At 40.2% G+C, this 12550-nt stretch overlaps 1 protein-coding gene across 2 annotated transcripts in view; it reads right to left on the reverse strand.

The window, feature by feature from the left end:
• Window positions 1-6706: 6706 nt before the first annotated feature.
• The window catches only part of OLA1 (Obg like ATPase 1), a 101742-nt gene continuing 95898 nt past the window's right edge, over window positions 6707-12550 (reverse strand). For both annotated transcript variants that reach the window (XM_065841529.2, XM_071811102.1), the window contains 2 exons: window positions 11276-11398; window positions 6707-7229 (listed from right to left, as the gene is read on the reverse strand). In XM_065841529.2, the coding sequence (XP_065697601.1) occupies window positions 7128-7229; window positions 11276-11398 (225 nt within the window). In that variant the 3' untranslated portion in view covers window positions 6707-7127. The remainder of the gene's footprint in view (window positions 7230-11275; window positions 11399-12550) is intronic.

The following is a 12550-nucleotide window of genomic DNA, read 5'->3' on the forward strand; positions in this document are numbered from 1 at the left end:
AACCAACACGCTGGTTTTATACACAAACCTCCCCAAAGGGAAGGGTTTTCCTGCAACACAGCACGTAAAAGGCAGTGTCCTTACCTGGTGACAAGTTCCTGCGTGACAGGTGACCATACCACTGGGTTGGCAGGAACTGCAGAAAACTCAGGTAAGCCTTCAAGAGCCAGGCTGCGTGTGCAGGGAGGGAGATGTTGCCAGGAGGAAAGCGTCACTCAGTGGAGAAGACATACTTCATACACCATTTACGTAATTTGACACCAGTTGTGTATCCATCGCTCCTACATACCTTTGGATGAAAGTTGATGCAACATTAGTCCTCCTGATGAGTGCGGGAACCCATCCTGGTGAAGGGCTGACAGTCAAAGTCTTTGCTCTGTGAAAGGCTCCACTAACTCTAATGGCAGGATCCCACCGTTATCTATGAAAAATATAAATATGTCAACAGTTGGATTTAAACAGCAGCCATCCCTAGATAGGAACTTGAAAAACCTGTTTATATCTTGCACAGACTTCCAGCACCTTTCCATGTAAGAAATGTCCTCGCAGCTTTGTCCCGTCCTTCTCCAAAAGGATTTGCAGCACATTTCCTCCATCACAACACTCCACAGACAGACGGGTGAAGGCTATTTGAGATCCAAGGGGCCAGGAGGGTTGCAGGTTACACATCAAGTTGTCTCCTGAAGGCTGGGAGTTTATGCTAGCAACGACTGTGAGATTTACACCACATTTCCAAAAAGTGTGTTTTCTCAGTGTGATCTCTATCTGAACTTGGCAGAAAAAATATTTAATGGCTGGCAAAACATTAGTAAATAAAAGCAGATCAAGATGATGTTGCTACAATAACAGATTACATTACTATTCTCTGTCCTTAGGAAAGCCCTGATTAGACCAAGATGCTCACGGGGTCTTATGAATAAGTCAGGAAGGGGCTCTAATGACCCCACGTGAGAGCGCGGGATCGGCAGCGCAGCCAGTGAGGCTCCCAGTGCCACTCGGGAACAGGCACCAGTCTGGATAACAGCAATTATCACAGGGGGCTGGTTGATTTTCTTCAACAGCGTGGGCCAGATTTTCTGCTAGTATAAACCAGTACTGCTCGATTGGAGCTGAGAGGGTGCCACCAATTTATATTAACAAAAACTGATCCTCACTCTATTTTTAATTCTTTTTTTAGGCAAGTTTTCATTATCTTATTGAAGAATTGTACCTCAGTCAGTACATCCCTCACTACAGCGACAAGCCATGGACTTTTCCTGTTAATTGGTGTATGGGAAACTCCAATAGCTGAAGCACCCTTCCACCTTTGCAAGCACACCTAGCATTGAATACTGATCTTAGATCTTGAATTGCATAATTTCTGAACTAAGAGAAAATTACTTTTTGCTTGCGAGTGTCAGGACAGCTCTGAATCCATGAATGACTCAACCTTAGGCACTGGTGTTTAATTTATGAGCTATTTATCTCCTTGCACACACCCCAGCACAAACAATTATACTTAGTAATTTGTTGATGTTATCAAGGCTGTTTGATGTTACTCCTGCTACCTCCAATAATGCTGTGCTTTGAAACTTAAACAGGATTTATAACCAAATTTGGATACTTCACACAATATTCAGATTCCAGGGAAGTTTAACTCTTTGGTAACTAAAAGGTTTTGTGTGCAATTTTCCAAGGGGACTAAATGTTGTATCTTTTGCTAACAAATTTGGCAAGGTTGCCCTTCAGCAGCAACAGAGCCCCTGGTAAGAGCCAGTGCTGCCCTCGCACAGCACTGGTGAGGTTTCCTAGCAAAGGAAAACAGAGGGGAGCAGGTCCCCGTCCAGGGCCAGGGCACCCACGTCTGCTCCGTCCTGGCTGCACTCTGGGCAGGCTGCAGCGGCTCGTGCGGTTAAACCGTGTGCCGAGCTGCCGTGTCCTCCCTCTGAGCCCGCCCTGCTGCTCTGCTCGCTCCTGGGAACACTTTTATGTGGGCAGCAGCCTTCCTCATTACCGAGCAAGGACTTTATTAACCTTTAAATTATTACATGTTTACCATAAATCTAACTTTATGAACCCCTTTGCACAATCTAACTTTTTTTGTTGTCAGGGGTAGGTACCAAACCTGGAGCCACACACACTTACCTCAGGCTGTACTTCGGGTTCAGGCAGCTCCTCTGTGCGACCGTGGCTGTGAGGTGGTGCAGGTCCTCACAAACGGGTTCCCCAGATCCCCCTCCAAACCTTTCCACCTCCTTGCATGCTGCCACAATTATAAAGCTCACTGAAATACGGCAGGTGAGCTCGGTGTAAGAGGTAGAAGCAGTGCAGGGCTTTAACTTTGCACTTTCAAGTCCAGGCTTAAATTAGCTGTACTGTCAGACCTGGAGGTGCTGCTGTGGGCAAGGTGGGGGATCGCTGTATGGGGTCTGTGGGCAGCGAGGGGCCCATGGGCAGTGCAGAGCACAGCACAGCCTGCACCTGGCTCTGCCAGAGCTGCAGGGTCATGATCACTGGGGATAAACATCATCACCTCCTCTTCCATCCCTACCCTCACTGAAACAGCCCTTGGTGCATTATTTATCTGCGTATGATCTCAGCCAGAGACCTTCCCCTCCCACAGCAGCCCTGGAGCCACCAAGGGCATGAAAACCCCATGTCCCTGCTCAACCAGCTCAGATCTGCCGGCCCAATTACTTCACAAGACTCAGGTGAATGTATTTTGTTAACTTACACATCACATGTGCTCTTGCAACAGACACAGATTTTATTTTCTGTATGGTTTATAAAGCTTTTCTGTGCTGAGCACATACATTTTGCATGTAGAAAATAACACGCTACAGGCACTGCTCAGAGCCGTAACGAGCTCTGATGAGCAGGCACCTACCAAATCATCGGTTTACGACAGCAGGCACACACATGTAACTTATTTCCCAATATGCAACACGCTGCCATATGTGTCTATTCCCATGGATCAGGAATGGGCACTACCTGTAGACAGAAGCCAAGAAATAACCGCTTCAAAGACAGCCTTGAAATGCAGAATTCACTTTAAAACTTTCAAAGCCCGATCAGCACGCTGCTGGGATACTGTGATGAATACCACTACTTTGGTTATTATTATTATTTTTCCAAAGCCTCTGATGGTTTTCCTGGCTTAATTGAAGTGAAATGGTGGATTAGCATAGTCAAACATATGGAATTAGTATGGGGGAAGTAAAAATTATAAGAAGTGATGATTATTAGTTTTCAACAGTTACTAACTTCTGCGATTTCCCTCTCTTAATCTTCTGTGACCTGAGTTCATGAGTGGAGAGAAATGTTAAAACTTAGCTAAATGTTCTTAAACCTAAAACCTTACCACACACATTACTCTTTCAAAATGCAATTTTATAGTCCTATCCTGCACCCGGCAGAAGAAACTCCCAGTGTTTAAACCACCAGTGCCCAGTGTTTAAACAGGGCATGCAGCATCTCTGCTGACCACCACAGTAAGGACAGACATCTTAATCAAAATGCAGTACTGGAAAGGACATTAAAAGAGATCACGCTCTTCACTGGTGTTTGTGGAAAGCCTTTGAAGAAGAGTTGCTTTGGAGAAGAGGCAAGAACAGTGGTACTGGGTCACATCAGAGGCCCATCCAGTCCAGCACCCTGGTTTTTGACAGTGGCTGACAGTTGCCTGGCAGAGACAAGGTAAACACACCATTTTTATTTCCAGCATCCAGCAACTTGTGATGTCAGGACACTACAAGTGCAGAACAGGGTTTGGGTTTTTTTCCTACTAATCAACTCCTTTTTTCTTCTCCCCTGCCTTTATCCAAGCATTTTTGAACCCTTGCCAAGCTTCAGCATCCACATCACCTTGTGGCAAGAAGTGCACAGCTGAAACCACATAAAAGAAATATTTGTTTTAGCCTGTCACCCACACTCACCTGAGCACTGAGTTTATGAAGACATGGAAATCCTTCAGTTCCTCTGTGGAATATTCTGAGCCCAAAGATGCTCAGATGGCAGCCAAGAGATGGCCAGTGACATCTTTGTGGCTCTTATCCTACTAAAATGTTTACTCCCACTTCCAAATAGCTGGACAAACACACCTGAGTTTCAGGCAGTTAAGCGGCTACTTGTAGTTCATCACTGAGCACGCCCACTGTTTTACTTTAGGTAACATACTATGGAAACAGAGCCAGCACTGTGCCCTTGTGGCCAGGAAGGCCAATGGCATCCCTGGGTGTATTAGAAGGGGGTTGGTTAGTAGGTTGAGAGAGGTTCTCTTCCCCCTCTACTCTGCCCTGGTGAGACCACACCTGGAATATTGTGTCCAGTTCTGGGCCCCTCAGTTCCAGAAGGACAGGGAACTGCTGGAGAGAGACCAGCGCAGGGCAACAAAGATGATTAAGGGAGTGGAGCATCTCTCTTACAAGGAAAGGCTGAGGCTCTGAGAGCGGTGTCTACAACATTTTCCTACCCTTCTCCAGCTGGGGAAACAAAGTGTCGCCTTCTGCTCAGCCCCATCATCTCCAGCAAGCACAGATCAGACTTAGTGAAGAGAATGCAAGCAGATTTCACTTTTTTCCTTAAATAGCAAATCTGTGTAGCATGGATATATTGCTCCTGGAGTCATCTGTGCAGGTTGAAATGCATAAATAATGTGTGCTTGGCTTAAATTAAATCACAATTCTGTTTAAAACAGAGTGCTTGAAACTTGCCACATTTATCCTCAAGTTTTTAGGAGTTGCATATCCTAAATGCATAGACCCATTGAGGAGAAACACAGTCTGCACATATTTAACGTGGCAGTTGCCACAAGCCACCAGTCATAGGAGTAACAGAGCTTATCAGATTATTCTTTCTTTTATTAAAACTTGTTTTTATTCTGGAATAATTGATTAGCTTCAGTAGTTAAAAGAATATTAGTTAAAACAGCTGAACAGATAAACTATTCAGGCAAGTGAATAAGCTGAAACATAAAATGTTATAGAATACGTATTTTTAAAGAAAACATGGCAAATATTTTGTTTTCAGAATGATGTAATAACTTCAAAATTCCCTGTCTATCAACAACAACTTAGTTCAATTTGTAATTATTTTTATTTTTAGAACACGGAGGTACCGTGAAGTACACACATTCAAATCTAAGCAAATATGGCTTATTATATGTAAATAAAAGATGGAAAAATACAAAACAATCCATTAATTGTGCTGTCCTTGCTAACAGCTTCATTGATGTGTAATAATTGGGGAACATGGTGATATTTTTGAAATCAGAATGAATTTCAGACGGTACAAGAGAACATGTTTCAGCGGGTGTTGGTGCAGTGAAGAGGTCAGCAACAGACTCCACTTCCCATGCACCTTTGATTGTGTCTACAACCCAGCACGAGCCCTTCTCTGCTAGCAGCACCTCAACGACTTTCCAGAGAAACAGGTATGCTCCCTTTTCTTTTGGATTTGACTTTTAACACAAGATTTCATGGTCTTAATCTTTCCTTAATTCTGTAGCATCAAAATAACACCAAGAACAAACATGAGCTGCAGCAGGGAGATGATACAAAAGAGAATTTCAGGGGTTCCAAAACATCTGAAGTCTTAATTTCCCTGCTTTGCAACACTCTCCCGTATCCTGCCACCACAAAAAAAAAAAAAAAAAAGGAGATGCTCTTTAAAGCAAAATCAACAACTACATATTGGAGTCATCTGCCCTCCCTCTTTCTCCTTGGTGCAATTGGAGGCATGATGCCAAATTTCCAACAATGAGCCTCATGGCTCTGGCTGACCCGTGTCTCACTCTCTCAGAAATGAGCCATGAGGCTCAAAGGCGGCATCTCACGGGCAGTCCCCAAGCAGGACCTGACCAGTGTTCCCAGTATCTCAAACACAGCGGGCATGCTGGCCAGTGGGGAGCTGTCTTTTCCAAGCTGATAGCAAGCAGAGTGGCCTGGCACCCCAACACATCACAGGGAACACCAGCGCCTCTCCCAGCCCTGACCTCACTGAATCTGCAGAGCAAGCCACAGGCACTTCAGGAGAAGTCAGGCTGTTTTATTAAACACACCACAAGCAAGGGCAATGCTACAGCTTGCATTAAAAGTGCAAACTTGGGTTGGTTTATTTTTGCCAACAACTTATTTTTCTGTATTACCCACAGAGACCAGCTCTCCCTTACAGTTAAAGGGGTAAAAAAAGCACTCACGGCTGCAGCCTCACTTGAGCAGAACGATTTACCCACCCAGCACAGCGTGACCTCTTCCTTCACAGCACTATCGGTGTCACTCTCCGCTGGCCTGGAAACCAGACCTGAGACGTCAACACACAACAGGAACTGCTGCCTCAGCCTCCACAATTTAATAATTTCAAGGCCAGAAATAAATACTTTTTCAAAATGATTTGAACAAAAATCTTCCGTCTCAACATGATTTTTCTACATACGTTTCCTCTCCCCAGTTAAAATCATTTATGCTGCATTGTTCTTATTATCCTCACTATCATCTTTCAGTGAATGTCCATCTACAAATTCATTAACTTTTTTGAGGCAAATCATTGGCATCCTAATCTTCTGATTCCCATGAAAGACTCACTTTTGAGATACAATTGCAGCTGCCCCACACTGCCAGTTACTGTATCATACACGTCTTAAAATTCTGTAATCAGCATCCACCAGGTGCCGTATCGCATTCAGCACACCACAGTCAGTCAATACAGACATCCCCAAACACACCAAGGCTGGTTTTGTCAAATGTTTTATTGAGTGTAGACATCTGGAGTACTGTAAAACATGCATTATCTGTAGATTCAAAAAGGAGCAAGCCACATTGTCCTCACTGTCAAACGTGTCAGGCTTGGCATACATGATGGAGATTAATGAAGTATCATGAGAGTAATATGGTTCCTGAAAAGCTTCTACAATTTGGAGTAGGGTCTTAATCGTTTGAAATGCAAAGCTGTTCACATTTAGTGAACTTGCATGTTCACTGGAGGTGCCATATTTTAATTCAAAACAAACAAGAATCATTTCACTGGGGGGAGGGGAAGTTCCCTAGGTAAAAACTGTATGCTTTTTGTTTCCAGATATCCCGTCCTAAATAAAAACTCATTTGCTTTTTGGAGCAGCAGTTTGTTTCTGAGCAACAAACAACATCTGATATTCATTTCTTCTTGGGCTGTTGAGGTGTATTAAATTTAAAGAAGATAATATCTCCATCCTCCACTATGTAATTTCTGCCTTGCTGTCTGTATTTGCCAGCAGCCTGTAAATCAAAAACAAAGGCAAAAGGAAAATGGGTTATTTCATTAGACATCTTATTGCATTTTCAAATTGTAATCATTTAAATACATTTTGGTGAAAAAATGGTACTGCTTCAGCTTCAGAGTTTGACAGTCACAATACTTCTCAGTTTGCCATAATTCGGTTTTACAGACATAGAAAAAATATACAAAAATAATTTAACCTCCACTGAATCGGTGGTGCTTAAATGCCGTCTGTATTATATAGTGGAAAATCTGTAAACCCTGGCAAGTCTTAAGAGAAAGGACACTGAAACAACTCAATTTTTTTTTCTGGCTTTCAAGCTTTCTTTTTCTTTATCTAAAAAACCTGCAGATGGCAAACACTGGCGGCCGGAATCTAAACCAGTAACGCTGGAAAGGGCAATCGGCAACAGTTTGCACCACGGCGGCACAGCTGTTAAACCGGGGTATGAGCGACTTCTGGGCGGCTCCAGCAAAGGACACGCGAGCGCCGTCACAACGCAAGATGGGAACGTATGCCAGAGTCACAGCCGTACATGCCCCGTGCTTCAAGCGGAGCTCTCTTGTCTGCTTGTGCCCAGATAATGAAGGACTGAGCAGCACAAAATACAGGCTCGGTTTTTCTATCAGAAATTTCCTTTAGAAGAAATTTGCTTCAGAAGGACAGATATAAGAGGAGATAGGCTGTGAAACCAGGATACAGGAGAAAGCATACAGACCAAAGACATGAAAAGGAAATTCGTTATGAAAATGCTGTACTTGAGGAGAGCAGAAAATAGGCAAGGAATCCATTAAATATCTGTACTCTCCGCATCAGAATTTATTATTATATTTTTCTATCTTTATCTAGTCGTAATTAAACCTGGTATTGTAGAGCCTACGGAGAAGCTGTGGCATTAGGACTGACAGACTGGGCGGGAGGTGGTCTGCTGAAGCATTTATCTTGAAAAGTCATCTACAATATGGAAAAGTTGAGAGCTTCTGCTTTAGTTCAATAACTATTCCTGTTTTGAAGTTTTCTCTTGCAGGAGAAAGTGCTTCCATGCAAGACCTCACTGTGCCATTATTCTCAATGACACTGTCACAGTGGTGGCATGCTAAGATCCCGTTACAGGAAAGCTGTTAACTAATGACCTTAGTTGCAGCAGAACAGATCAGATTAATGGTACACAGTTAACTTGGACACCTTTCTTTCACAAAACCTGTTCTGTGAAGCAACGCATTTCCCCGTATTGCTGTCTAGGAATTCAGAGGCTCGATAACCTTGTTGCTCTCGTTCCTTATTTAAATGTTGTCACCAGTGATGCGAGCCTATGGAAAATCGCAAGTAAAAGAGCCTTGGCAATAAATATATAGTACAGCTGTAATTGACCTTATCCCATTTGACTCTATCAATAAATAATAAATAGGATTTTGCAAATGTTTTTATATTTCCCTCCCCTGGAAATTTGTTTAGACTATAAAAGGTTTACTTTCAAGTAGACTCAGTAGTTCTTTCCTTTGAAGATCCTAATAATGCTCAAAGTCAAGAGTAATTAGACTAATTGATGGCATAAACACTAATAAAACAGTGTTGTAAAAATCATCAGCAAGCGTAAGCTGCAGGCACAGGTACAGAGACATTTTACAGTTGAATACATTTATTACTCACAAATATTTGTAGAAAAAACTGACCTCCACAAAGTAACAATGAGGATTTTTTTTGCACGCTATTGCACACTGTTCAAGTGGCATAGACTTCTTTAATTAAATACATTTTGACAAACTAATTCAAGTTTATGTATTTTTGTTACCAGTTTACAGTTAATTAAAAGTGACAGTGTTCCTTTAAATTCTCTAGAGACCATTTAATCCATTTCCATTGCTATCAGAAACACTGGTTGAAAAAATCAATACCCATTTGTGAATCTTGAGTATGTATTAAACAAGACACGTCTAACCAGTTCATTTGCACTTGAAAGCAGCCATCTGTAGAAGCCAGCTTTGCCTAAGCAGATATGATTGCTAATAATGTGATATCCCTGTAGACTACAAAGCCCACACAGAGCTATTCAGTGTATAGTTCACAGCACTGGCATTAAATTAGTTATGCTGTACTGGTGTTAGACACACACAAAATCAAACTTAAAAATCGATCAACTTGATAACATACAAAGCAAGCAACTCCCATTATCACTGTTATTTCAGTTGACTCCTGAAAGCTCACAAATTTGATTTTGAAATTTACCAGCAATATAAAAGTAATTAGTACTATGTGTGGCAAGAAGCATTGTATTAAATGCAAATTAGCAGAGACCAGAGTAACAGAACACATTTTTCTAAAAGCAAGTGGGTTTTTCTAACCTTGATTTTAAAATGGAATAACCAATGCAAATACGCTTGCTTTACAGACACATAAAAAATTAATCATTAAATATAATTTGAACATGGAAGCTTGATGTCTAGAATCTTACCTTGTGAAATGCAAAAATATATAAGCAAAATACTTAATAGATTAATTTACTATTATCATTATTATAATAATTATTATTAACTGATGCAGCTTCTCAGGGAAAACACTTAGATTTGAGATTCAAAAACTGTTGCTGGCAAAATGTGGATCTTGGTTAAATAAAGTGGTTTCTGACTGCAGAATATTAGATTTATTTATAGCCGAGGTTTCACTTTACAACTACAACTCTACTTCCCTTTTCATAAGGTAGTTCACATGCTGCAACGAACCAATTATACCGGGATATTTTTCCCTCACTTCCTGGGGTTCAAACAAACCTATTAAAGTCCCGCTGCTCAGTATGATCTTCCTTAGTGATACCACTGAGAATAAGCTGAATCTGAAATCATAGTTTTGCATACCTTTCAAGCTATCAAATAGCAAACAATAAAGCTGAACCTTTTAAATTCTTTAACACATTAGAGTGTGTAGGAACCTTCAAGTACTGAGGTTGATTAAATGAAACTAATGTTCTTTGTAATTGCAATTTTTTAAAATACAAATCTTAATAAAACCAAAAATGCCAAACGAGAAATCAGACCTGTATAAAATAAAAGGAAGTTTCTCTGCTTAAAGAAGGTGCAAATAATGCAATGGCAACCCAGGGAAGAACAGCTTTTCCTATGACATTTATTTGCCATGGACAAGTTCAATTCATATTTAATAACTTCAAATCAGCTATAATTTGTCAGCTATAAGAAGGGCACAACTTTGGGCAGCCAATCAGTCTCTGCCCTCTAGTGTTGAGAAAGTGGATGAAACTTTTCTTAATAGAAGTGTCACTACAAAGAAACGTGAGCTCAAGAAAAAAAAGTTTTTTATTAAATATCTTCACTGTCTATTCAGTAGACAGTAGCTAGGAGGCTTCACCTGTTATCTTTTCATGGACTACATACAACTGTTACTGGTACCTCGAACAATCCAAGTAAGGCACGGTATTTCTGACTAAGACATCAAAGGGTGATTGAATTAAATACTGAAATGGTAAATGTTAAGATTCTAATTATGTTTATCGGAGTCTAGGAGTGGAATCCACTAATCCTAAAGAAAAGGGTATCTTTTTATAATACAATATTTTCTTAACCATCTGCATCCAACATTTGTAATACCTTCACTGCAACATCAAAACAAGATGACGCATTATTAGAAGAAACAGATTTTCTGTATTTCTTGCATTTCATTTTAGAGGCAATTCAAAAGTCTGCTATCTCATCTTAAAAAATTGATTATTCAAAAACAAGTTCATTTTAAAGCTTATTAAATTCCAAACACTAACATGTAAATAGAGAAAAAAAATAATTATCATAGCATTTGGTCTTAAGTGTTTACATTTAGTCCATAAACTGGTCCTATCTTGGATACTGAAATAGATGCATTCCAATAAGTTGGTGCATCTGAATTCTTTCCTAAGTAAAAGATGAAAATAGATCTTGGTCTACTGGTAGAGGTAACTGTTAAGATTTGCTTAGCACCAGGAACTTCTTCCCAGTGAAAAACAGACTCGGAAAAATGGCACATATAGAGAAAGTGATGAGCAAAAGATGGGGAGCTCACCTTGACTGCAGCTTCTGAACCCTCTTCTTTAAAATCTTCGTATTTCATTACTTCAGCCATAATGAATCCCTTTTCAAAATCTGTGTGAATCTTCCCTGCTGCCTGAGGAGCTTTCGTCCCTTTCTGTCAAAGGAAAGGCCGGAAGAAAATTAATTGCACTTAAGAAGATTGATTGCAGGAAAGAGGTTTCTCCTTTTGGTTGGCTTTCAGGATCTGCTGAAACTTTGTTTCCTATCGGTTAAAATGTCACGCATTCAGCTGGGCAATTCTCAGTATTGGGACACAGAGATAGATGCCTTCACCACAGATAAACCACCTGATATTAAAGAAGGGCAGCTTTGTTTTTCCTAATGGGTCTCAAAAGCAGTATTGATTTTAGAAGCTATGATTGTGTTTTGTTGTGGGATTCACTTCGATCCTTAGTTCTCCATACACAAAGTGAGGAAAATAAAGATTTTTAAATAACTTTAAAATCTGAATTACTCATCAAGAATTTTACTTACGTCCAAATAATTTCAATTAAATGATAACATTCATTGGCAAACCACATCAAAAATGATTTATGGATCTCAAGCCCTACATAGTAGTTTATTTTTATTTCACAATAAATTTAATAAGTCTAATACAGAATAAAATGAGTATTCTTACCAAAATGTCAACAACCGAATTGCTAAAAAATAAAAAATCACAGGCAGCTATTATAAGATCATTTAAGTTTGTGCAATAGAAGAGAATGCATTATAACTGTGTGCCTTAAATTACAAGGGCATACATTCTGTGCACATACAACCATGGAGAGAAATTTGAGAAATAATGGTGACCTAAAGGCTGCTTAATAAAGCATGTTAAAGTGCTAAGGAGTCTGACAGTGTAAAGCACAGTTTTTACAATAAAAGATGTATTGGGTTAATATGGCTACTCACTGATGCTTACCTGACTAAATATCTTTGCACATTAAATCAAAGATACTTACAATCAGTCTTAAGATAAACCAGCTTTCAAATTTCCTAATAAAAAGCAAGCATTTCTCCTACTGAAAACAGTGGACTTTCAGCATGTGCTTTTAAAAACTATTGCAAAAATCAGAACAATAAAACTTCTGCTTTTATATTATTTTGATAGCTATTTCAGGGACATTAGCTAGCAGTTATCATCTAAAAGGAGACGAGATGAAAAGGCTAAAAAAATAAACGTGCTTTTAGGAAAATAAGTTTAATGTGCTAAAACATATGCACAAACATCTGTAGCAGTATTAATAAAAATATACATTTACTG

The sequence above is a fragment of the Patagioenas fasciata genome, chromosome 7 (genome assembly GCF_037038585.1).
Source record: "Patagioenas fasciata isolate bPatFas1 chromosome 7, bPatFas1.hap1, whole genome shotgun sequence".
NCBI classification, from domain to species: domain Eukaryota; kingdom Metazoa; phylum Chordata; class Aves; order Columbiformes; family Columbidae; genus Patagioenas; species Patagioenas fasciata.